The 25,087-nt window shown below is 42.9% G+C and overlaps 1 protein-coding gene across 14 annotated transcripts in view; it reads right to left on the reverse strand.

Moving 5' to 3' along the window:
• si:ch211-285f17.1 (sickle tail protein) overlaps positions 1–25,087 on the reverse strand; it is a 64,388-nt gene that overhangs the window by 8,458 nt on the left and 30,843 nt on the right. For 7 of the 14 annotated variants that reach the window (XR_009120680.1, XM_058060852.1, XM_058060858.1 and 4 more), the window contains exons 3-12: positions 13,446–13,526; positions 12,425–12,620; positions 10,571–10,769; positions 10,031–10,124; positions 5,609–6,336; positions 4,771–4,851; positions 4,338–4,390; positions 1,545–1,693; positions 1,289–1,464; positions 61–191 (exon numbers count right to left, since the gene is read on the reverse strand). Coding sequence is in view for 13 of the 14 variants with exons in the window: in XM_058060852.1 (XP_057916835.1) it covers positions 61–191; positions 1,289–1,464; positions 1,545–1,693; positions 4,338–4,390; positions 4,771–4,851; positions 5,609–6,336; positions 10,031–10,124; positions 10,571–10,769; positions 12,425–12,620; positions 13,446–13,526 (1,888 nt within the window). In the remaining variant the exon portion in view is untranslated. Of the gene's footprint in view, positions 1–60; positions 192–1,288; positions 1,465–1,544; positions 1,694–4,337; positions 4,391–4,770; positions 4,852–5,608; positions 6,337–10,030; positions 10,125–10,570; positions 10,770–12,002; positions 12,361–12,424; positions 12,621–13,445; positions 13,527–17,799; positions 21,062–21,147; positions 22,423–22,725; positions 23,026–25,087 lie in introns of those variants that run through there. The other 7 variants (XM_058060853.1, XM_058060860.1, XM_058060862.1 and 4 more) reach the window with 7 other exon arrangements.

Below are 25,087 nucleotides of genomic sequence, written 5' to 3' on the forward strand. Positions count from 1 at the left end.
GTTTGCTGAAGAAATAGTATCAGGACATTATGTTATGCAAAGAAGCAAATATGGTCTTACCTTTGAGCCCTGCCAGAGACTCTCCGACCATCCTCAGGGTCACGGCCCCCTCTTCCACGTCTTTCAGGGTCACCGCTCTGTGAGTTCCTGATGAGTCCTTCTGCAGAGAAACCACGTACTGCTCCAGATCCCTGTAGGACGGCATGATGTTGTAGACGGAAAACAAAGATAATAGCACATGAACAAATCCTGAATATATTTATAAATGACTGTTCATGAACTACTGTCTGAAAGGACATGCCCACAATGAATCTGACCTTTGATTTTAACCCATCACAGAAGGATGATGGCCATGTAGGCCAGCTGGACATAACCTCCTAACCTTGTATTTAGTCTTTACAAACAGCAGGAGGCACTAGGAGTGACATAGTGTTTGCACCAAAACAATAAAATTGTCACTCTGTTGAGTCTACTCAAACCTGTTTCTGCAGCTCATCCTTCAGCCAAATGTTTGCACACTGAAAACGCCAAGAAGAATTCTTCCTCACACTGACTTTAAGCTTCTTAAGCAGCTCTTGAGACAATGGGATCCTCCAAAGGAGAAAGAACCGTGTGATAACATTGTGTGACATATTGGATTTGCATAGAAGAGGCTGACAGTGCAATTCAATGTGGCCATGTTCACCCCTGAGAAACGCTCTTTTATATCAAGTCTCTGAAGGGCATGGACCCAACAACAAGAAGGTGTGTTTTAACAAGTGACATTTCTCTTGGTCAGACTGTAAGTTATACGACATTCATAAAAAGCTACAAGATGACATAGGTCAACATTCTACATCAAGAGTATGCTTTATTTATAGTACCCAATAAGCATAAACGTGGACATTTCCCATAATTTAAAGGCAAGAAATTATCACATGGTCATAGGTATGCATGGAATCGTGACCGGCCCCAACCTACTTCGTCTAATGGTTCCAAAAGAGGGGAAGTGGGTGCCACTGCACACACTAGCCAATCTTGCTTTGGGTGCTAAGTGGGCCCAAGTAAGGTATGAATGACCAAGTATGAGGACCCCTCGATATCTCTGACTTAACTTGCCTGTAGCTTGCAAATGTATCTTGAAATATGCCAGGGCGCTAGCTTGGCAAGACTTGATCTAAATGTAGATGTGCAAATCTTGACAGAAGCAGGCCTCGTGGGTGTGTAACAAAAAGGGATTTCACACAAGCAGGCCCACCAAAGCAGTACCAACCCAAGTTAATGACACCAACGGTGTGAGCAGCCTTACCCAAGCTGCATCAGCACACGCTCCTCTAGGCTCAAGTACTTTTGCCGGTCCTCTTCCACCAAAGCTCTCTGCTTCTGAACCGGGTCGTCTAGACGTCGCATGGCCTCTGCAAGCTTCACTCCAATTTCCTGTTCGGCTCGCTTCAGCTGGACTCGCAGTACCTCCTGGTTCTGGAGCTGGGTGGCCAAAAGGAAAGTGAACATTAGCATAAAGCAGGACATGCGAAGCTAAAGCTGTGTTGCCAAAGGCTCTTTACCTGCAGTTGTCTCATCTGATGAAGCTGCAATCTGAGATCAGAGACATTCTTCCTGAACTGCAGCAAGTTGGCTTTGAGAGGAACCTGGTTCTTGTCTGGTAGAACTGCATTAGACATGCTACCCTTGGCAGGCAGCACTGGTGAGCCACCTGAAATACGTGGAAGAAGTACAATGTATCCCATCAGACATCTGGATTTTCTCATGCATTGACATAGTGGGAATATTGTTTCATTAAGCTCTATGATTCAAGAATGTCAAAAGTACAACCTGTGTGGCATCCTACAACGGACTGTGACGTCAAAATGCATCTTTATATTAAGCTTTTTCAAGCATAACATTCCATCAAACTTTTTTCTTTGCTGCTTATCATACCCAGAGTCGCGGGTATTCCTGAGCCTATCCCAGCTGTCTTTGGGCGAGAAGGCGTGGTACACCCTGGACTGCTCACCAGCCAATCGCAGGGCACACACAGTGAGTACTTTTGAATTTCCTCCACACACGATGAGTGGAGTTTGCACCAAAAAGCTCAATTTTAGTCTCATGAGTGATGGTCTCACGAGCAGAGATCTTGCATGGAGCCCCAGTCCGGGGTATATTAGGAGTCGTGTTGAACCTTTTCCATTTTCTAACAATTGCAGCAACTGTTGATTTATTCTCACCAAGGTGCTTTCCAATTGTTCCATAGACTTTTCCAGCTTTGTGGAGCTCTACTATTTTGTCTCTGGTGTCTTTGGAAAGCTCTCTTGTCTTGGTAGCAGTTGGATTATGACTGACTGTGGGGTGCAGAGGTGACATTAATGAGCTCAAAGGGGTGATAGGTGGTTGGTTACTCGTAAGGGGTAAAGGTGGACTTTTTTATGGTGGACTGAGAGCTCTTTGAGAGTCAAAATTATTGCTGATTCTCAAGGGTGCAAATATTTATGAACCATAGTAATTTACAAATAAATCATAAAATAGTCATACAATGTGGTTTTTGGATTTTTTTAGATTATATCTCTAAGAGTGGAAATGCATCGATGACGAAAATTTCAGATATCTCCCTATTTTCTGAGTGGGAGAACTTGCAAAATCGCAGGGGGTGTAAATACTTATGACCCTCACTGTATAGACAACCACCATTCACACTCACATTCACTAGCATGTTTTTGGAATATGGCAGGAAACCAGAGTTCCCGGAGAAAACCCATTCATGCACAGGGAAAACATGCAAACTCCAAGCAGAGATGCCCAAGCAGAGAATCGAACCAAGGGCTTCCCAATCTCCAGATTATGTGACTGTGAATCACAACAAGGATGCTATCTTGAAGGGGTTTTCGGCTTTGCATAGGTGGTTGGATTGACTGTGAGACCAGAATGGACACAGAGAGTTGCCTGGTCTATTTGAATGTGGCTACTCGTGGCACTAACCCAAACAATATACTTAATCTGGATTTCGGCTTACCCCCTCCAGGGCTAACCAAGGTCATGTTGTGACAATAACTTCTCCCAAGAGTTGGCTGCAGCGGGACGGTCTGACCCTTCACTATTTCTTCACCTGTTGTTTCTTTCTACTGTCAGGGCTCACCCACAGACGTCGCCATGGTAACTGCTGTTTTATGGCAATGACACCCTGCAAACTGACCTCCAAGATTGGTCACTTGATGGGGGGAATATTCACACCCACATCCCTCCTCATCCAACGCCTTTGCCACTATAACCCCAGGGTGCGGGCATGACCGGGACAGCTTGCGCCGTAATTGGCAGCAGGTAGCTGTGGATGGCTGCTGGCCGCACTGGGAACCTTTCTCCCCTTTGCGGCGCTAGTCTTGTGTTCATGTTGTGGGAAAATGTGTTTACTTGTCACATGTATGGCATGGTTTTTTTTAACAGTCTTAAACTGTGTTCCTTCATTAGGAGTTTAGTTTGTAATTGCATGTTTTCCCTCCGCTCTCCTCTTGTTGTTCCACCTTGTCCCCCCCTTCATTGCCCAAGCATTCTGTCCTGTCACCCCTTGTCTCACTATATAGTATGTAGTATATGCATGGATGGATCATTGCACAATTTTGCTTGTACTTCTGTATAAGTGACATGATCAATAAAAGGCCATCTCATCATCACCATTACTGACAACTAGTGACCAATGTAGAATATTACACACATAATCTGAATTAGTTTCTATGTGTTTGACCTGAAATTGTAACCACAATGTGGCGAGGGATGACTAAGGGATTACTGTATATCTACAGTCTCTCAACATGCTACAGCAATCATTGTCTGTTTGACTTCCAAAAGCTGTACTACTAAGGAGGCCCACGAAACAATGTTATCTCCCTGCCAGAGGCAACACAAGGCTTCAGTAAGTGTTCGACATACGTTCACAAACATGCTCTGTCTCTGGGAAAATTAACTTGTGTCTTGACAATGCTAAAAGTCTGATGACGCCTGTTCATCTTCTCGTCTGACTGACAGCCACCCCAACTTGAATTGCAGGTTACAATGTACACAACTGCTGGCATCCGAATGTCAATGAAAGTTCAGGCTGTTTAAGCAAACGAGGGATAAGGATAACAAAAGGAGGTTGTCCAAATGTGACAGTCAAGGCAGCGATGTGAGCTCACGGCAAGCAGTCAAAGAGTTCTGTGATTAAGCAGCCAGCCAGCTCAAAATCTCTTAATCTGGTGTGTTGCCTTATTGGCAGGGGCAGTGTCTTGTTTTACCACACATGCAGGTTTGAGAAGCTTCAGGGACTAGTGACAATTGAGAAAGTAACACTTCCTGTTCTCTTCCAAGACCTAAAGGAGAACTTGACTGACCTGAGCTATGGGCACTGTGGGCTGGAGACGACGTCTTTGAGAGTCTCTCACTGCTGCAACAAAAGACAAGCATCAGAATATTTACGCAAGAAGAAAAACATAAAAGATAAGTCAGGTTAGGATTAATTAGGACAGACACATTGTGACTAAGGGTGATGGGAATAGTCGGACAAACTCAGGTTAAAATGATGTTAATAATGTTAAACGTCTGACACATTACAAACCTAACGGAGTCACAAAACCTTTTTGGAAGCAAACATTGATACAAAACTCCACAGAAGAAGTTAGAAAGCAGTCAGACATGGTGTAGACTTTAAATAAAGGAAGAATGTTTGTTTTGTCTTCTAGTTGCCCTTTACTATTCATATTTGATGGCCAGTCTATACTGAATGTCCTGATTTCTGACTATCTGACCTAAACTGTGGTTGCTTACCTGGGAGGCCCCTTTAAAAGTGCATCCTGAACAAGGCCAGTCAAGCTGGCAATCTGTTGCTCCATTGCCTTCATTCGCTCTCTGCAGAAACAGCAGAACATTCTACTTTCAGCACTGAGCCCTACTATAACCATCTCATGAATACGAACCCTGATTTTGGGGGGGAATATTATTCTAACTGTCCTGGAATTTTCCAGGAGCAGCCAGATGATGTTTCTATTTCAGTGCTAATCTGGATGTGTCCCATTCCCATTCTCAGGAAGGACATCAGACATCATATCCCATGTCAACAGCCATGTCCAAAATCAGCGCAATATGTTGTCCTTTGAATATGACGGCTTGGATTAGTGCTGGTTTTGAAACTACAGTACTTTCTCCCGATCTGAATTCCTCCCGCATTTTCCAAGACTCCCTTGGCATTTCGAAAAGTGAGTTTGGGGTCACACAGATGGTCTAGCCAGATGAATTCTACTGATTATGTTTATTGAAACTTTTGAAGTTTTCTTTGGTTTTCCTGTCAGACCAAAATATACAGCGACTATACTGGACTCATATTAATGCTGTTTCAATTGTGGCACATTAGCCTCAATAATAAGAAAATCCAAAATCCAAAGAGACTAAATGCAACCGCAGCACAAGCAGAACCAGTAGTAGACATAAACCAGAGTGATGCTGAAGTAATCCTGTGCATTAGTTGGCAGTACTCACATATCTGGATGCTCACAAGGGAGGAGACATGTTGGTTAGGGTGAAACTGGGATGCAGAGTTAGTCCATGCTCTGATGCAGTTTCTTCATTCCTAATTGCATAATCCAAACAGATACTTCTAATCGCTTACCGTGTCTGGTTGTCACTTGAAGGCGGGATGGACCCTTGAAGGTGAACTTGGAGATCAGATGATGCCATGCTGTTTCTTGGCTTGGTTCCGGTGACATCCTCCTTCTTGAAGGACTGGCGGACAGGAGAGCTCCTCTCAATGGGCACACTCCCATGGATGTCAATGATCCGTACATCAGCCCTGCGGTGAGGAGATGGAGGAGGGGTCTTGGACCCCAGTGTGGGCAGCTGGCTGTTTCTGGACTTCTGCCTGTACAGGGAAGGGTGGTCAATGGAGTCTGTGGGGCTGGGCCCACTGTAAGAGCTTGTGGAGCGGACAGAGGCTCGGTGAAATCCAGGCATGCCGTGTTCTGAACCCTCGTGCCCAGGCCCGTGGGCAGTCGCCATACCCATTCTTCCTTCCTGGAGAAGGTAAGGATCTGCATACAAGCCCTCATTTCCTCTGCTGAGACTGTGACTTTTCCCACCCATGTCTCCGTCCGGCTTAACATCTCGCCTCTCCAGGATGGCACTGGGACACGGGGAGATGGAGCGGGCCGGGGGGTTGGCGTTAGAGAGTCGCTCCCTGGGCATGGTGCCATTGCCAGGCAGAGAGCCCTGTCGTGGGCTGAATGGTATTCGGGAAGGGGGCATAGAGTGTGGCGATGGGGGGAGTCCTGCCTGCAATGGATGTTGGGCTGGCGGGCCCATGGGGGGCTGCCTCAGAGGATTCCCCATCTCACCGTGCATCTAGAAAAGACACATATTTCAAACTTGAAAGCCATTTAATTTGGGAACAGACACTATTTACAGGTATTACAGGTACGTATGCCTCTGGCAAGTTTCCTCAGTCCTTTGCTGCTGCAGTACACCAAGCTGGTCATACGGCCTGCTGCTACAGCGGTCAGTTCCACTGCGACTGTTTTTTCAGCTTTTCACCAATTTATTTGATCATGCAGCCTACATTTATATTCACCAGCCTGTCTGCTTTTCTTCCACAGACTTGGCTGTTTTGCGTTGCCGCCTCAAAGTCCAGCTGAATCCATTCCATTGTAAAAAACATTCAGAAGATTCTGTCCACTTCTCGCAGCTTTACATATAAAATGAAGCTTGTAAAAAAGTGTTTCTAAACCTTGGTTAGAAACACTGCAAGTGTGTTCCACTAATTAGCAATCTTCAGCGCACAGAAGCCCAACAAAATTACTATTGAAAAGACCTAAAGTGTTTGTCTGGAACTGGTCTGGAACCCTGGACTGGTCGCCAGCCAATCACAGGAATTAGAAGTTTCAATATTCAAGTAATTCAGAAAAATGTCAGGAAAAAAAATCTATGACCATTTCCCCACGTTTGCTAACATCATGAGTATTTTCTTTCACTTCAGTGAATCAAACTGTAGATGAGTCTTACTAAATGAAGGTGTATACAGAATGTGTTGCTGGGTTTGTATCGTTTCAGTATTTGGGAAAAGTGCCCTTGAAACAAAAACATCCATCTAGCTCATTTGACACTGTTGCTTTTTCAACAAAAACACTACTGTCAGCAAATTTTCCAGACATACTGGCAGAGCGCCTATTGGCGGGCACACACACGTACGCACGCAAACATACACGTACTCACACACACACACAGGCCCCAGCCAAGCAAAAAGCCACTGTATGAAGACCACATTGAGAGGTTAATCAGCAACATTGCATTTTCGCTGTCAACTAATCTGGGCTGCTGCAGTGATCTGCTATAACCTGTAAAGGCTAACGGAGGGCAATAAATCTAACCCAATGATCTGGCTGGCCGTAAAACAACAACAAAAAACAACCACATAATAGAAAAAGGAGGTGGATTGTGAGTGCTGCAGAGTGGAAAAATCTTTCTTGCGATGAATGAAACAATTTCCAGCATGCTAATCCAATGTCTCTCTCATACCAGTGGAAAACAGAAAGAGCTACAACTTCTAAGTTTATAGGAGTTTCTTAGAATATTCGACAATATATATTAATATTATATAATTGACATTAAGATTCCACAATTTCATTCAGAGGAGTATAATTCGACTATCAACATAACAGATGAATCTATGAAAATGCCATGCGATTGAGATCGTACCATTCAGGGGTTGCCCAGGGTGCTGATTAGGGTAAATGGTAACCGGGCTAACATTACATTTCTCATGGAGCGTTCAAATAATTTCATTTCAAATCCTTGTTTCTTCCCCAGCCCACTGACCGGGAGAAATAGCTACAAACACCAACGGTAGGACTTTTAGTATTGAGTATTAAAAATTGTATGACTTTGTGCATGCACTGACTCAGTGTAACATTTGCAACACACATTGTGCGTGATTAAACACCTCCTGATTCTGGTGTAGAAAAAAAAAAGCACCCCATCTTTGACGACCTATGCTGGACGGCCACTAAGTCAGAATCAGGTCAGTAAAGCAAGAAAAACAAGAAAAACATTTGACAAATGGTACAAATGGGCTCAAGTATGAATTACCTTCATAGGCAGGCGTAGCAGAGTGCCAACCAAAACGGTTATATAACCATCAGAGGAGTGTCAGACAGCAAAATCTGCTCCCACCTTTCCTCTTATTTCCTTGACAAACAAACACGCTATTGTCCACATGGTACACAATGACTCACAGGGCAAGTCAAAGCCTCATGCAGAGTTCATTCATGATTCCAAAAAAGATTCTTTTTTTCCTCTATTTAGACTGTCTTTATTTTCATCAGGCTGCAGAGATGAGCCTGAGGAAGAGCACAATACAGAGGGTGTGACGGTGTTGTGTTGGGTGTGTTTGTGCTGCCAAACAACAACTCAAAGAGTTCAAGTCGTAACAAAGACTATAAGAGGAGGAAATTCAAATGGAATGGAATGGATTAGTTAGCAGTATTTGCTCTCTATTGTGAAAGTTCAGGTAATCTCACTGTAGAGGAGCAATTGCAATATAGTTGCCGACAATGTGCAAGTGTTATTCTACCTACTGTGAATTTCATGTCAGTGTTGAAATAGGGGCTTCCCACGCCTATGTTGATAATGGTCCAATATCAGCCAAAAAAAATATCAGCGGCCCTCTGATATAAGAAGTCCATTCCAGACTTTTATCCAGCATCAGCACTCTTATTGAGCATATAGAACCGACACGATCACAAGAAGAATATGTGCTAGCATGTTTAGCAAGGAGTGGGAGTGATGTCAACACGTGGCTGTGTGTTTTGTTCAAGTCCAAAATATATGTTGCAGCTGAGTGCAAAACGTCATGCACATGTTTACTGTGATAGCAGAGAACCGTGGAAATACGGCCTCATCACACATTTGAAATAGGACTTTCGCAACACCACGCCTTCCAGAAACATCCTGCACTCTTTGACACATTTGCTAAGCCTGACAAATTCCCAAAATGGGTCAGATTTTCTCATACCTACTGTTGCTGACTATTTTTATTATTATTTTCTGAGTAATATCACTTGAACAAGCATTTTCTAACCTTCCACGCTATTATACAAGTAGTAAAAGTATGTATAATATCAGAATTGGATTGGAAGACACCCATATCTGGACATATGAGCCTGATTTGACTTGCATTGGATGGGCACCAAGACAATAAAATAAGATCCTTCAAAGTCCCCTATAATGTTTGATCTGGTGTACAGACCATAAGGTCACATTGACCTTTTGCTGTTGAATTCCATTTCATTATGAGTTTACCTTCTTTTGGAGTCAAACATTTGTACTGGAACTTTATAACTGCATCTGCTGCACCACGTGTAATAAAAATGACAGCTTGCCATCGGACACATTTGAAAGATGCTATACATCTATTTTGAATGTATGTATGTAATCTATTTTGAACATGCAATCAGCACACACACACACACAAACACACACACTCAACCTTTGTATCTGTGTCAAGTGCAGCTGGGTTAAACAGTGACAAAGCTAATCATGAAGGCTGCTCATGTTCATTTGGCTCAAGTTGGCCATAAGATTCTAATTTCTGTCACTTTTCATCACTACGGTCATCATGCATCATTTCCTTAATATTGTCACTCTTCATTTATGTCACACAGTCTACACAAGTGAGACCTTTGGGGGTCTGTAATACTGCAGGTTAGCTAAATCGTCAAACTTTCGAAGAAAGGATTTTACTTTTGGTCCATCAGCAGGAACCAACACACTAAAATACAAAGAAAAAAGATAAGAAATATGGAGGAAAAAGAAATGGACTTGAATTGTCCCTCAAGTAAGCTGCAGTGGAGGAGGACAATATGCTCCCCCTTCCGACAGAAGATTAAGAGGAGGTGGTGGTGGGGGAGCACATTCCTTTCCTTAAGAGCAAACAGGATGTGAGGGTGAGAAGAATTAAATGAGGGGCTGGTGTCGCTATTGGAAGTGCAGCTGTTTGCTCTTAATGAGATGGTCTTTCTCTGTGCTGCACAACATTACTCACCCTGGCATCACCATTGGCCGGTCTGGGCCCGTGGCTGAACGCTTGTGCCGGGTCCTTGTGGTATACCTTGAGACAGGAGTGGTCTGTGATGTTCCTGTAGGGGGAAGAGGTGACCAGAGGTAAGAATGCAGCCCAGGTGTCGCCATCAGAATACGGTCGACGTTGCATCAGCCTGCTTCTCCTCAGCAGACTCGCCAAGGGCACATATCCCGACACAGGCGCTGATAGTCTTCCATTCGTTGCCATCTTCTCTCTAAAATCCCCAAATCTTTACACCAGTATTGTCCAGTAGAAGTACTCCAAAGATCACTACTCTGTTCTCTTGCTATTTGGGAATTGAGGGCAGGAGGCTTGTGCTAACATTCAGCAACCACAAGACCATTTTTACAGCCTTGATAAAGAGTCACAAAGTACACATCACATTGGAGAGGAACTCAAAGCTGCTAATCATTTATACAACTAGAACAAATAAATGTCCTTAAGGCCACGCCTGCATGTTTATTCCTTCTGCACACATGCAGACATGATATTCTTGCTTACCTGACATCGCTCAGCTCGTAGTACATGTTCCTCATGTCATCTTTGACATAGACGGCCACGCTGGGCGACTCCAGCATCTTCATGGTCAGTATCTGCGGGAAGGCACTGACAAACAGGGCTCGGACTGTGTCGATGCTGGTGATCTCGTTGGGCATGCGGGTCTGTTTCGTTTCGTCTCCGTACTGCAGGTAAAGCACACCTACGAGGAGAGTAGGGCGGTTAGCCAAAAAAACCTTGGCCATCTCTGTGTGGAGTTTGCATGTTCTCCCCGTGCATGCGTGGGTTTTCTTCGACTCCGGGGTCCTCCTACATTCCAAAAACAAGCGAAACGAAGACAGCTGGGATAGGCTCCAGCACCCCCGCGACCCTCGTGAGGATAAGCGGTAGAAAATGAATGAATGAATGCTACTAAAATGGTACTTCATTGCTATCTTTGGGTGGCTTTCTGTTCACCATTCATTCTTTCACCTTTCATTCACTATGAACTGACTGTAGATGTTCTAATTGTTCTTAAAAATGGTGTACAAAGTGCTTGAGTGATTCAACAAGTGATATTTCTGAATGCATATCGGGCAAATAGGGCTGTGTGCTCTTAGTGTGTATCAAAAGGCTCAGAGCTGGGTGTGTCCTGAGCTCTGTGATTTTGAAAAACCAGATGTCTCCACAGAATGTCTGGACACGCCCACACAGCACTTGTATAAACAACAGAAGACAAAACAACATGCTCCACTTCTATTTTAGATCCACATCGCTGGAAAGTTTAGCTTGTCTGCAGCCGATTGCTTCGAGCAATTAATTAGTGAATGGAAACAAAGACGATAAATTATATTTCAAGATGAGAACATGATGAAGTGCTGAGATAAAAGGCAGTTCAAGTTCATTGATGGAAGGAGGTTTTACTTGGTGTGAGCTGATTAAAAGGACCAGGCCAGTAAAAGCTAGCAGATGTTGGTGAAAGTTAACACAAAGTCCAACAAGCTCCATGAAGCAGGCAAAAGTAGAGAGGGGGAAAGGGTGGGAATTATAAGTGCTGACTGGATATGAATCGCCGCTTCTGATTTGTGGGTACCTTTGCAGTCATAACTTCGCACAGTAACTTGAATAACCCCCCTGAGAGCTGTTCTGTTAGCACTTTCATCCAGATGTTTGAGAGTGAGGTGGATGAGTGAAACGACAAGAGCGCCATTGACTGAACATGCAGCGAATAAATACGCAACAACATCAGTCTGAACAAAGATGAATAGAGTCTTCTTTGTGGTCCCCAGTGGGCTGCTCCCAATCAGGACGGGAGGCAAATGGACACAATTTGGCTGCATCCCAGCTGAATGTCTTTACAACGCTTGCATTCACCAGCGTGAGAGACTTGAAACTACACAAAGTCGATATAACAGTGATGTAGCTATTTGAAACCATGGCAGATGGCAATACTCACATTCATTCACGCTGGAAAATGGCTGATGATCATCTCTCACAGAAAAGTAGTACAAACTTTACTTGTCCTGAACGTGAGATGAGTGTAAGTGTGTGTGTGTGTGTGTGTGTGTGTCCTTGTGGGAGGAACAAGGAGTGAAGACGGTGCCCCATTTCACTCCTCCCCTTTACACTAAATGTTTTGTCCACATGTGGTTCTAGGAATTGGAGCACCTACACCAAACTCACCGTATCCTACATGAAAGAGAATGCTGGCTAGTATCACACTAGGTTTATGTATTCCAACGGTTTATGAATAAGGCAATAATTGTTGCATCAAAATAATGATTATTGATTTAAAAAAAATCATGAATTCATGAAAATAGACGAATATTTCTTCCAGAACAGTCATCATCATACAGGACAGCCTGATGTCCAACTTACCAAGAGAACGGTCCTTGGTCTGGTTGGTGGATCGCACCACGGGCAGGCTGGCACGTATCCGACTTCCCCTGGTGAAGCCCGTGGGCACTTCAACCTCAGACATGGCCTCCAGCGAGTCCAGTGAGGTCAAGGAGAGATGGTCAGCTTGGTCGCTAATGCCAGGCTGGGGGCTAGGGCTGTGCTTTGGGCTTCTACTCTGGAGAGGGGGGAGCCACAAAAGATGCAGGGTGAGTCTCTGCATGATGTAGACCAGGGGTGTCAAACTCATGCCATGGAGGTCCGAGACATTACAGGTTTTCTTTCCAACCAGTTTCTCCAGCAGGCGATTTAATTGACGAGCGCCTTCCCTCAAACCAAGGGGAGGGTTAATCTTTTAAATTAAAAATTAAATTAAAATCACCTTCTTTAGTAACCTGCTGGAAAGAAAACCTGTAGTGTCTCGGCGCTCCATGGCATGAGTTTGACACCCCTGATGTAGACGATTTCGGAACATGTCTTTTTATTGACTAATGCAAGCACTTTAAAGTCTGCAAGACAAGCAACTATGCATAGAGGTGTTAACACTGCTTCTGTGCATGTTTTTACTTCATTCAAAAAGTTAAGTATTCAGACACAGCAATCACACAGAAGCTCTAAAAAGGTTTCGACTCGTCATTAGAGTTATGAAAGGTGAACAGCAGCTGTAATCAGAACAGGCCACCAAGCAGGCAAGGCCTCAATAAAACAACACTAAGTCGCCCAGTTGGCTTTTGTGAGGTGACGGTAAGATGATCTGCACCACAGGGACCTGGTGGGGACTGAAAGCCAGGGGGTCACGGAACACTGAGCTCTTTATGCAATGACCTTCTTCTCTGACAAAATGCTCAACTTCATGCTCACACTCAATCAGACATAAAACATACATTTGTTAGCATTTTCAATGATGTTGAATGGTAAAGGAAAATTACCATATACATATTACTTCTAAGATGCACACACACATCGTGACAAGATGCAATGTAGAAGAGAAAAGCCAACTAACTGTGTGGTGTGACTGGATTGTCATCAAGTACCTCTGAATGTCAAGCTCAGACTGTAGGGAGGAGAGCATGTCCTGCAGAGACTGATAGGAGGAAAGGAGGAGAGGAACAGGAAATGGCAAAGCTATGTCGCTGGGAGGTCAAGAAGACAGAGAAACAACAACTAAGAGTGAAGAGAAGGTACACTGATGTAGGAGGTGGTCCCTTAAATAATCCAATAAATAATACTGCTCAATGCACCCGAAGGATTACAAACACATGAATAAAAATTAATCCTGTTGTTCATACGCAATGACAACAGGAGCACCCCCCCGTGCTCACAGGTCACAAGGAGTTGACGCGTCACTCGAAACCACACATGGCCAAACTCCATGACAACACTTGAAACATTTATGTGTGTGCAGTCACTCCATCTTCTCATGTCACCTGTTTGGAATCTTGGAATGTTCTAGGCTAGACACCGTGCCTCCAATCACTGGAGGTGCTCATTATATCAGAGGATGAACAAGCTGCTGACTGGACTAGAGCTGTCTTTTCACAGAAAAACATAGTCCATCCATCATTGCATCTTTTGTCCATATATATCCATTGATATAAAATAACACAACCTAATTAAGTTGAAGAAGTGTACACTGTCTGATGAATGAGGTGTCCCCGCAAAGGTTTAACCCAAGTGTCGTTTAATTTCTCTTGCTCACACGTACACACATACACCCACATTGACGTTATGTACAAGATAATACGGGGTTGCCCATGCCGCCCTAGCTAAGCGCATCTTGCTTGGGGCTGCAAATGTGTAAAGCATTGGTCGACACAATAAAACCTGCTCCAACTCGCTTACACTGACAGCAAATTCCACACGGTTGATTTCGTCAACTCCAGTCCAAAGCGCAAGGAATGTGCATCATGACCAATGTGTGTCTGAAAATAGTGACAAGCTATTAAGTTAAAGCTTTTGTGTTTTGAAGTGCTCTGTCAGGTCAAAAGAAAACAAATCACGCCGACAGACAAACTCAGAAAAGAGGCCTTAGTGTGTGCCCACTGCCCTGTGTGTGTTTTAGTGTGTGGACATCACAAAGAGAGACACGCATGACTGAGGAGGGCCATTGTTCTAGAAAATCTGACCCAACCCAGGACATCCTGGCAACATTTAAGCAACACATTCATCAGAGAGACAGCTCAGGTCTTGTATGTGTGCTACAAAAAAATCCAAATTACATATTGTCATCCATTTTGGAAAAAAACAATTAAAGCCAACGACCCGTCAGCTGTCAAAAGGCAGGCTGGCGTGTGGAGCCAAGCTGGAGCGATTAAACAAAATTACCATTCTTGAGAGTAAAGGCGGCCATCAGGAGCTTCTAGTAGTTACTGTAGAGGCTACTGTAGAAAATGCTGACAGTATGTCACGATAATACATTTTGCTGGTTGATAATTATGCTATTTAATATCGACAATATTCCATAGTATCGTATCATCCTTAAGATTATCGTTGAGAAACCCTTGTGTCATGTCACATTTGAGCCATTAGATGGTACTCAAGTGTAATGTGTATCATATCACATTTGGACCACAAAATGGTACTCTGGTGCAATGTACCTGTATGAGGCATACTATACTAGTCACCACTTAACACACCAACCCTACTCCTGGTGTCAAAAGAACTACACACAGCAATGCAACAGTTGGATAAAAACAGACAAGACACTACCAACGTATGATGCAGAATATTAAACAACTGCTATGTGAGTTTTAACCATGTACTTATACTTTCCATCCATTTACAAAAAACTGTATCGCAAAGCACTCTGGGAAACGGTAAGCAATAATGGATATGACAAACTGTCTGTTTGCTAATTGCTAGCACTATGTGTACATAGGCCACGCCCCCACTACTGGCACAAAGAGGCTTAATAGCTGGGAAGATGCTCATTCACTTTTGTGTTCATTTCATATAGTGCCAAAGCGCACAGCTACATGTAGAATGAATCCTCTTGTCATCCAGCCTGTGTACCACAGAGAGACTAACAGATGGAGCAGACAAGCATACACTTTTAAAAAAAATATGTTGTTTTGTTTTTGTTTTACATCCTATTGCATATTTAAGCAAATTTCACATAACTTATAAAACTCATAAACATTGAGTGGATACATTTACAAATGTGATGCTCTACTACACTGGTCACAAGGTGTCAGTAATATTACTGTAATGTTTGGTGAGGCACAAAAGCACTTGACTTGATTGCGGGAACGACAGGCTTGAATTACTGTATCTCACACAAATAACAAAAACGCAATCATCATCAGAATAATAGCAACTTGGGCTACTGTTGCAACATTCCTCTAAAACTCAATTCTGAACCCCCAATGTCACGTCTGTCCTTCACACATCTGGAGCACATTTATTGCAACACACACAAGTCTTATTTATGTCTTAAATGGCTTATTTTTGCTGATCAATGTTAAAAGCTGTACATAGAAGGTCGTGGACAAGCTATGAAAAAATTTCATATACGATACTCCATGGTAAATTCACTTATCACTGTCAAGTCTGGATTAAATGATAAATGAGGGATCACTGTATATTGTGTGGTCTTAGGGAAAAGGAAGGAATAAAAATGTCAAATGGGGGGAAAAGTAAACATTTAATAAAGAATGAAATAGGAATAATTTGTTGATAATAAATACAAAATAAATAAGTTAGAATAATTGAAGAATGAAGAATGACATGAAGAATAAATGCATAAAACGGGATCAAACAGTTTGATTGAATAAACACAATTACAATTCTGTTTAGTGTTAGTGGGCTACTCATCCATGCATCATCACCCATGTAACCAAACACAACCAAAACACACTTGGCTAACCAGAGAAACAACTTCCATTTCCTCTGCTAGTGAACATGACAAAGTGTTGACAATGAGATTGGAGGAGTGAAGCAATAAAAACAAACTTCAGCAACGTGACTGTGGCTTCTAACTTCAGATTCTCAAGAATTTAAGAAGAGACTTAATTAACCAATACACTGTCAACACAAACTTTTCCTGTTTACATTTTTTTTCACTCACTTACAGTATTTTACCAGCATAGAGTGTGTCCTTCTGTGACAGTAAATAAATAATCTGTGAATTAAAAGGCAAAAATCTTTACATTTATTGATGTAATATACTGTATTATTTGCTACAAACTGTAATTTCATGTTTTTTGATTAAAGAGGATCTATTATGCTTCTTCCACTTTTCTGACCTATAAATGTAGTTAGAATGTCATATTCTTGTGTTAAACCATGCCAAAGTTTCAGATAATGAGGTTTGCGCATTTGGATGTGAACCCTGAAAGAAGTATGGGATGGCTCTGAACACTTGGTTTCAGAAAGCATGGTAAAACTGTTCCTTTGTGATGTCACAGAGGGGCGGACTTCCTTATATAGGCGCAGCTTCGCCTTTGGGAAACAACAGTTACCGGTTATGAGCCACTACTCAATTGGCATAAAGTGTGGCGCCAGGGGTTGTTTCCGACAGGTGGGAGGGATCAGCTGATCTTATTGGACAACTACCCAGGCCCAGCAAATAAGGTCTTGTCCCACCACAGCCGGCTTTCCTCATTGGGTGCATGGGGATAAGGAGTAATCCGAATGGCAGGCTGAGAACCTTTTGCACCAGGCAAGACAAAAAAAGAGACCAACCCTAAAACTAGGAACTTGGAATGTTCGCACGATGATAACAGGACTCACTGCCAACCTCAAAGACATACTAAATGACACCAGGAAAACTGCCATCATCAATAATGAGTTGAAGACATTGGTGGTAGATATCAGCACACTCCAGGAAACACGGTTGGCTGATAAAGGCACACTGAGCAAGAAGGACAATGCGTTATTATATGTATAATTAACTCATGCAACAGTGCAACAGTGCAACAGTGCGTTGCATAAAAGCTGTCCTTCCTTCATCTGCTGCCATTCAGTGTGTACAAGAAGTCAACAGACTGTCAACTTAGTGACTCTCCTCCACCATTTGACATTTCTAAAGTCTGGGCAAACATCGCCAATCGATTTTACGCTCTCGTGCATACATAGATTAGTCATGGTTATCATCGGCAGACATCACTCCTTCTGCAGAGTGAGAGGGTTCAAAGGTCAACTTTGCATAATTATGTGATTTTTCAGCTGCCGAGTTTGTAGAGCAGTAAATGTGTGCCGTGTCAAGTGCACCCATTAGTATTCTTCAAGCAACATGGCTGTTTAAAGAATGTCACACTTTAGTCTTTCAGGATGGATGAAACATCCATACTGTGCACACAAACACATAATGTCACACCACACATCAAAGAAACACATACATGCATTATTATATTTACCACAATACAAATGTTGCCTTCCAGCAGCTCCTCCAAGTGAGCATGGAAAGTCCCTGGTCCAAAGGAAACCAGGTCCTTCCTGTGGTGTTGTTTTCGATCTTCTCGTACTTTCTCTGCAGCTGCCCTGTTCCTGCCTCTTACCCCCCAACCCTCTTACATTTTTAGCACCCATGCTTCTGTCCTTCTTCAGCTCTGATACACTGTGTCTGAACATAAAGAGATACTTGTATCCCACTGAGATAAGACCATAGTCTGTGCAGGACACTCAGTGGGTGTTTGTCAAACTAGACACAGAGCCAGAGGATAGGGACGATCTCAAGTATTAAGGAATTAATGCAGTCTGTGAAATACCTGTGCAACATAACGAGAGCCAACAAAATGCATCAGCAATGTTGCCTATCCAACATGATAACAGTTAACTTCATTTGACTTCCTTCGTGTATCTAAATGAGGATACTCAATGCCTAGCTTAGCTGAGAAATATTTGCTGACGGGGTGGTAGAGTTCTGATCTGTCCTGACTTGCTCCTTAATATCACTTTCAGAGGAACCTGCAACACTATTTCCACACCCCACAGTAATGCAACAAATGGCTGATTAGCTGGGCACTGCCATGGAACACAAAGAGCAAAGCCATCCATTCAGTCAGACTGGATCAAGCTCATATTTCACACTATGTGTGAACAGGTCCACTTGCATGAAACTGGAATGTTTTTTACTAAATACAAGACCTTTTACATGGATAAAAGCAACATCAGCCCTAGGTCCTAAACCACCGTGTACTGAGCTCTAGACTTGTGACAAGTGTTAGCAAGAGTCTCTCGAAGGTGAATATTTGTATTTGTAAAACCCAGATGAGCCACATATGCTGAACTCCATTACACGCTGTCAAGTGCTCTGATTTATGACTACTGGCTGCTCATACCTGAATATATATTTCTGGATCACATACTTACCAACTTCCAGGTGTTCCCCCTCGTCTATGTCACCCTGCGCCATAAAACAAGTGCACCTCAAACATTTATAACAACTCTCTGCCAAGTCGCTGCTGTGTGTTTCTTAAAGAAGCAGAGATGAAACAAGGGTTCAATCCAGATGACCTGAGCTGGACCAGTCAGTGTAGAACCTTCTCTCTCTGCCCTCTACCAATTGATAAGAGCCAATACTCTGATCCCAAGGTGGAGTCCAGATGTGGACTGCATGCAAAGACTTGCAAATCAAAGATACACAGCCATGAAAAACACTCTTGCTCGCTCCTTGCTTGACTTCAAATGCAAACGCCCACATACGGTATGTGAGAGACATTAGCAGTAGTCTCATCAAAATGTATTGGTGGATTTATCAAGTTGCCTCTGGCTACCTGAGTTGGATCTCTTATAATTGGTTGGCAGACAATGTCAAAACAACTTAACTGTTTTTTATGCTATTCTTGTATAGATTACATATAAATAAATGGTCAAAGATTTATGGTGGATTTTTGCACAGTCCACTCAGAACGGGCATTGTAACAGGTTTGTTTGCATTACCAAGCAGTAAAGCAACATGGTGTCAACACACATACTGGCTGAGTAGTACACGCACAGCCACACAACGGCTATTTCCATGGGTTTGATCCTCAGTAGACACTTCAGCAGGCTGCAACTGCTCGACCGACAAACGGTCCAAACTTTGCAAGATCTGCTTGTGGTGAGCCGGCCTGCTCAGCAAGATACAATACAAGATAATCCCGATTTGTGTTGTGAAGCTAAGCTTGGGCTAACAAGGCTGCAAAAAGCGTGTGCAAAGAGTGCAAAGAGCTCAGAGGTGATTAGCTGCTTTGATTAAGACACTCGCATTGTGCTTGAGACTGTGTGCAAAACTCAGCCTGACTTGACTCATTCTCAGCCGTGACCACATGCAGGCCAATCATCGGCCCTTCTGTCCAAAGGGCTTACCCTGGAGACACGTGGGATTAGACGCAGCATCGGCGCCACTATACGCACAGCTTGTCTCGCTCAGTTGGGGTGCTGCCCCCCCCCACAACCTGCAACCCTCACTCAACCATTAAGCCAGGGGGGTCGAGGCATACCCTCAGTTAACTTTGACATGGTTGATTGTTGAGGAGGAATTGCTTTGACCTGCAATGACATGATCAGAGTCTCTGCAAAGGAAGACGATTAATGATGGTTCCCTCCATAGTTCTACCTCATCCTCAGATTTCTTGCAGGGAGTTGACGCTTAGCTCGGCTATCTTGCTGACCTTGATGATGATGAGCATTAACAAAGCTTACAGTTCTCACAAAGAAGAATTGGGAAAGGTGGGGGTCGTGGGGCTGCAGGGCAATGCATAAAAAACACTCACAGCACAGATCCCCTACAGGCCATTCTGATCGTGTACTTTTAGTCAACCATGAACTATTGGAACGATGTACTTTTTTTCTGTCACCAAATTTCATTTAAGGAGGAAGACTGCTAGCAAATGCTGCTAGCAAAGCAGCATCATTTGGGAAGTCTGAAATCTCAGCAGACCTCAGTTACGACTGCATTTTTTTGGTGACACATTCCAGAAGAACAGAAGAAGAAGCAGCCTGTATAAGCGAACATACAACGAAAGCTTTACAGCGTTCTGCGCTATGATGTTTAGTGGTTACAAATTTGGTACATAATGAAGAGACTTTCTCTCGAAACAGTAAAAAGGTCAGCTATAGAAGAAGAATACCATCATTAAGGACAAAGATCATATTATAACATCTACCTGGACGTAAGGATGACGAGGAGGTGGTTTATGGCAACAACAATAATAACTAAACAGCAGAGTGTTTTTTTTTGTTCTCTCTTTCGTTTTTATGTTCCATGTAATCTTGTATTTTATGTCCTTCATGTGTTCTGTGAACAGTGTGAGTGACTTAAGTGTTAATTTACGATAATTTCCGGCTCTTTGAACCCTTCATCTTAGGCTAATTTATGGCTAATTTATGAGGCTAATTTATGGTCACATTCTTATCTCCCACCATTTCGTACTCTTCATAACTGTCATTTTGTGCTTCATGTACATACCCTCATCATGGAACACACACAAAAATTTCATGCTTTCATTTTTTGCTCAGGTCTGCCCGTGGATGCCGGTGCAAAAAATCCACTATCACTGGCGCAGATTTCGTAAGGCTGGACGACTACGTGATGAAGAGGACAGCACAAGCTCTAGGGCTAATTTGCCTTGAGACAACAGTGACACTGAGCAGAGACGACACCACAAGATACTGATTGCGACACATTGTTCTGCGTACTAAATATTCCAAGTTAGAACATGGACACCCGTGGCTTATAGACAGATGTGCTCAACAGGATATTACACAAAAATTCAACTTACTGAACTCATTCGTAGCCCGAGGACCACCTGTAGTTGTACTGCCAACTTCCTGGCCAGGAGGCTGCACTTAAAGGCACTACAGAGACGCTCAGCTCGGCCTCAATGATCACCTGTCAGCCTGCACCTATCAAATATCATCATTGTGTTTATCTCCTCACGGGCCAATGGATGATCACCTTGGTCCGTCTGGCCACAGCTGCAGACAGCCGCCCTAAAATGGCCGCTCAACTGAATCTAACAAAAACTATTCACCTCGGAATTCACGGCTCATCACACACAGACACACAAACACACAGGCGGAAGGGGGCTTGTGTATTTGTGGGCGGCTAGGCGTTTCATTGCAGGAGGCCTCTGGGCAGAGAGGGTGGGTATGTGTGGTGGCGGGCCCAGTGGGATGTTATCTCATTGCGCTGATCCAAGTCTTTCATGGCCTGCTGAGGACCGGAGGAAATGAAACTAGTGGCTTTTGTTGCCGGCTTTAAGGATCATACAGTGTGAGCAAGATGAATAAATAAAACACGTTTACGTGAGTATTTGGGGATCGCCATTAAACAATCACCAGCTTTGTAACTCAAACCTCCTGAGACTCTTTGCATTTTCTTGCCTGCGAGGTACGCATCGCTGCCAGCAAGCCAGCTCTTCCTGTATGGCCGGCACGCTGACGTCGGCGTGAGAAAACCTCCCAAGTTATGAATCACCATATTTTTGCATCATGACACCTGCTGACATGTCTAATTGTATTTGAAATGTGTTTTTTCAGCTAAAGTCATTAACAAGCTAGTCAAAAATTGCAATTTTGACATTTTTGCAAGAATGAATAAAAATAAATCATATATAAATAAGATAATAATGTGATAATACTGGTTCTCTCGCCTGAAGTCAGCTGGGATAGGCTCCAGCATACCTCCACCACCCTAGTGAGGATAAGCGGCATAGAAAGTGGATGGATGGATGTAATAATACTAATTACAGACCTATTAATAAAATGAGTGTTTCATTTGTGCCACTAGGGGTCTCTCTACCAAAACATTGTGGCCAAAAGAAGTTACATTATCAAAACAGATTAAAACATAATGTCCACCCAACTCACTGATATAGGGTTGTATATTAATTGCATTGCATTTCTCCTACTATTGCACGAAGTAAATACATTTGATTAAACACTAAATAAAAACTATACCTGCACTCCCATTACTCCAAAATTAGTTTAGAATTATCAGCTCGGGGTACAAAGTGTAGTATTAAAAGCACATTTTGAATGTAATTATTTCAATAAAAAACATAATTTAGCGTCAAACACCTCCCGTAAAAGCAGCTGAAAGAAAGTCTTTTGACGTAACACAATACAAAAGCCGCGTCAAATTGCAAGTTATTTGCAAGAACTAATACGCAATCATCAGTAGAATCAATATGAACATGTGCATGACCAACTACAGGCAGCAGAAAACCTTATTCAAGTGCATTCAACCCGACACTTATCCCCTCATATTAAAAACATGACAACTTTTTGCACCTGCTGGTTCACATTTCAAGTCCTTCCAAGCTCTAGACGAGAAGAATGGCCAAGCAACAACCTACCTCGGTGTTGGACACTCAGCTCCAGAACGTGAGGACAAAGTTGTCTTTCTAAAGTCAAATGCGTAATCCATGTGCAAGCTCAGCCATGCAGCCGAGCGCTCCTGCCACCATTGCTCGTTTCCTCTCTTTCCTACAAGTCAAATAAGGAGCCCCCACCAGCGGTGACATCACACATCCCCATGGCAACTATGACTCCACCCCGCCAGGCTGGAGCTGAACCTACCTGTCTGACGAGCTCAGTCTCACAACAAACTCAATATTCCGCTGTACTCAGCAAAACTCTATACCTCTGGTTCCAAAACAAGTAAAAAAAAACTACAAATATTTTCTTGAAAGTGACTTCTTCCTTTATTTCTCTGTTTGCTTCAGTTCTGCTGCACTGATAACATTGTACTTTTTATCTGCTAATGAATGTCATTACCAATAGCTAGCTGCTAATACAAGACTACAATGCAATTACAATGATTATACTCATGTTGAGGGGGATTGAACAACATCTATTTCATGCTTCAACACTTGGCTCTATCGCTCACGACAACCAGACCACAGAAACAAAGATGACTGATGTTGATGCATGTAGCATCACTTAAAAGGCTTTATTTCACACAAAACACTCCGTCCTCTTCCCTTGCAGGTTGCCTCTGAAACATCACTCGGAGCATCCCTTGTGGCTGAATGCCAAACTCACCATTACCTCGATTGTTTTGGCTACAGGGTGACTTTTGTTTGATGTGAGCCGCAACAAACAAACACACAATGTGAGTAGATGGTGAGTAGAAGTCCCCTTTATCGACCCGTCAAGATTACAATCTGTTCCCACTTGGAAATGTCTTCAAGTCGTCCTTGGTTCATGCCATTCTGTGTTATGATGTTTTGTGGTTGAATTAAAATATGAATTTTGAAAAATGTCACTCACTTGAGAATTTGTTTGCCACGTATTCTTCCACGCATGCAGTAACTTGTTCTCAAGCGAGTCTCATCTTACAGCACCAGAATGCAATGTGTTCCTTATGCTGGGTGGATGAATACAGTGTACACTTGCTCAGCCACAGTGAGGAAGAATAACTTTTTACACTTCATTATGTCTTCCAATCAGCAGTTTGGCAAAGAAACGGAATGCCACCACCATAGAAGTGAAAATGAACATCATAAAAAGCTCTAAGAGAGGAGACACGCCCACCAGTATTGGCCATTCTTTGGGTCAGTAAACCTGTCAGCCTGTCAGGTGTTCAATAAACACAATAAAAATACTGCCAAAATGGCAAAGTCTGCTATGTTAAATGAAAAAAGGAGGGGAAGTCTTGGAATTTGTGCAGAGATCATGTTTTTGACACATACTGGCATCCGCCAGGACGTAGTATGAGGACTCAAAGGCGGACCATGAAATCCCTGACCCCTTGTACCGTGGTTGTAATAAAGTCCAGAGGATAACTCCAGCAGAACTAGTGTGTAATAGCCAGTAATGCCCCAAGTGACCCTGCATTAAAAGTATGCAATGTATGTAGCACCACAGGCATGTATGTACTATCCGCTCACATATAGTATTAATCAATAAAGAGCAATACAGATACAATAAACCATATAAAAACATAAAATGCCATGTTGTTGTCTTGGAGATGAATGAAGTTGTTATCTATCCCTCTACTGACTGACGAAACTTAGACCCGGATATAGATGTATTCTTCTTCTTCTTCTTGTTTTGGTTTATGGTGGCTCGTAATCAACATTTAGGTGTATACCGCCACCTACTGTACCGGAATGTAGACGCAGGTGCACATATGACCGGAAGTCACAAATTTTCATCGAGAACCATAGAGAACCATAGAGAACACATAAAGAAATTGATATGATACTGCTTTGAAGTTAAAGGCACAAGACAAGGCACTAGAAGTTCAAGACACAAGAAGGAGGACATGGAGAGCACACTGAAAGAGAGAGACAGACAACATGTGTGATGAGGGAATTATGCTGTTCAAATCTGACACGGAAGAGGAAGACTTCAGTGGTTTTAGTTCCAAAGAGGATGGAAATGAATGACTTTTCTGGTCGGCTCCTGTTGTTTGAATTTATCTCAGAGATTAATTGTGTATGTATTTATCATTCTATGCATCTATCTAGTTACATCATGCACTATTCAGTACTGTTTAACTAGATGTGTACTGTTTGGAAGCTGCGCACTAAATATCTCATTTTATGATGTGCACACCTGCAGCTTATACAGTTTATACAGTATATGAATAAATCTGGATTTTCCTCTGAATTGAGTGGGTGTGGCTTACACACCGGAATTTACAGTACAGATGTGAAGATTATGTTGAGTTTGTAAAAACTGCAACAGTCACATTGAAGATGAGGGCTGGTA

Source organism: Doryrhamphus excisus, chromosome 21, assembly GCF_030265055.1.
Source record: "Doryrhamphus excisus isolate RoL2022-K1 chromosome 21, RoL_Dexc_1.0, whole genome shotgun sequence".
NCBI classification, from domain to species: domain Eukaryota; kingdom Metazoa; phylum Chordata; class Actinopteri; order Syngnathiformes; family Syngnathidae; genus Doryrhamphus; species Doryrhamphus excisus.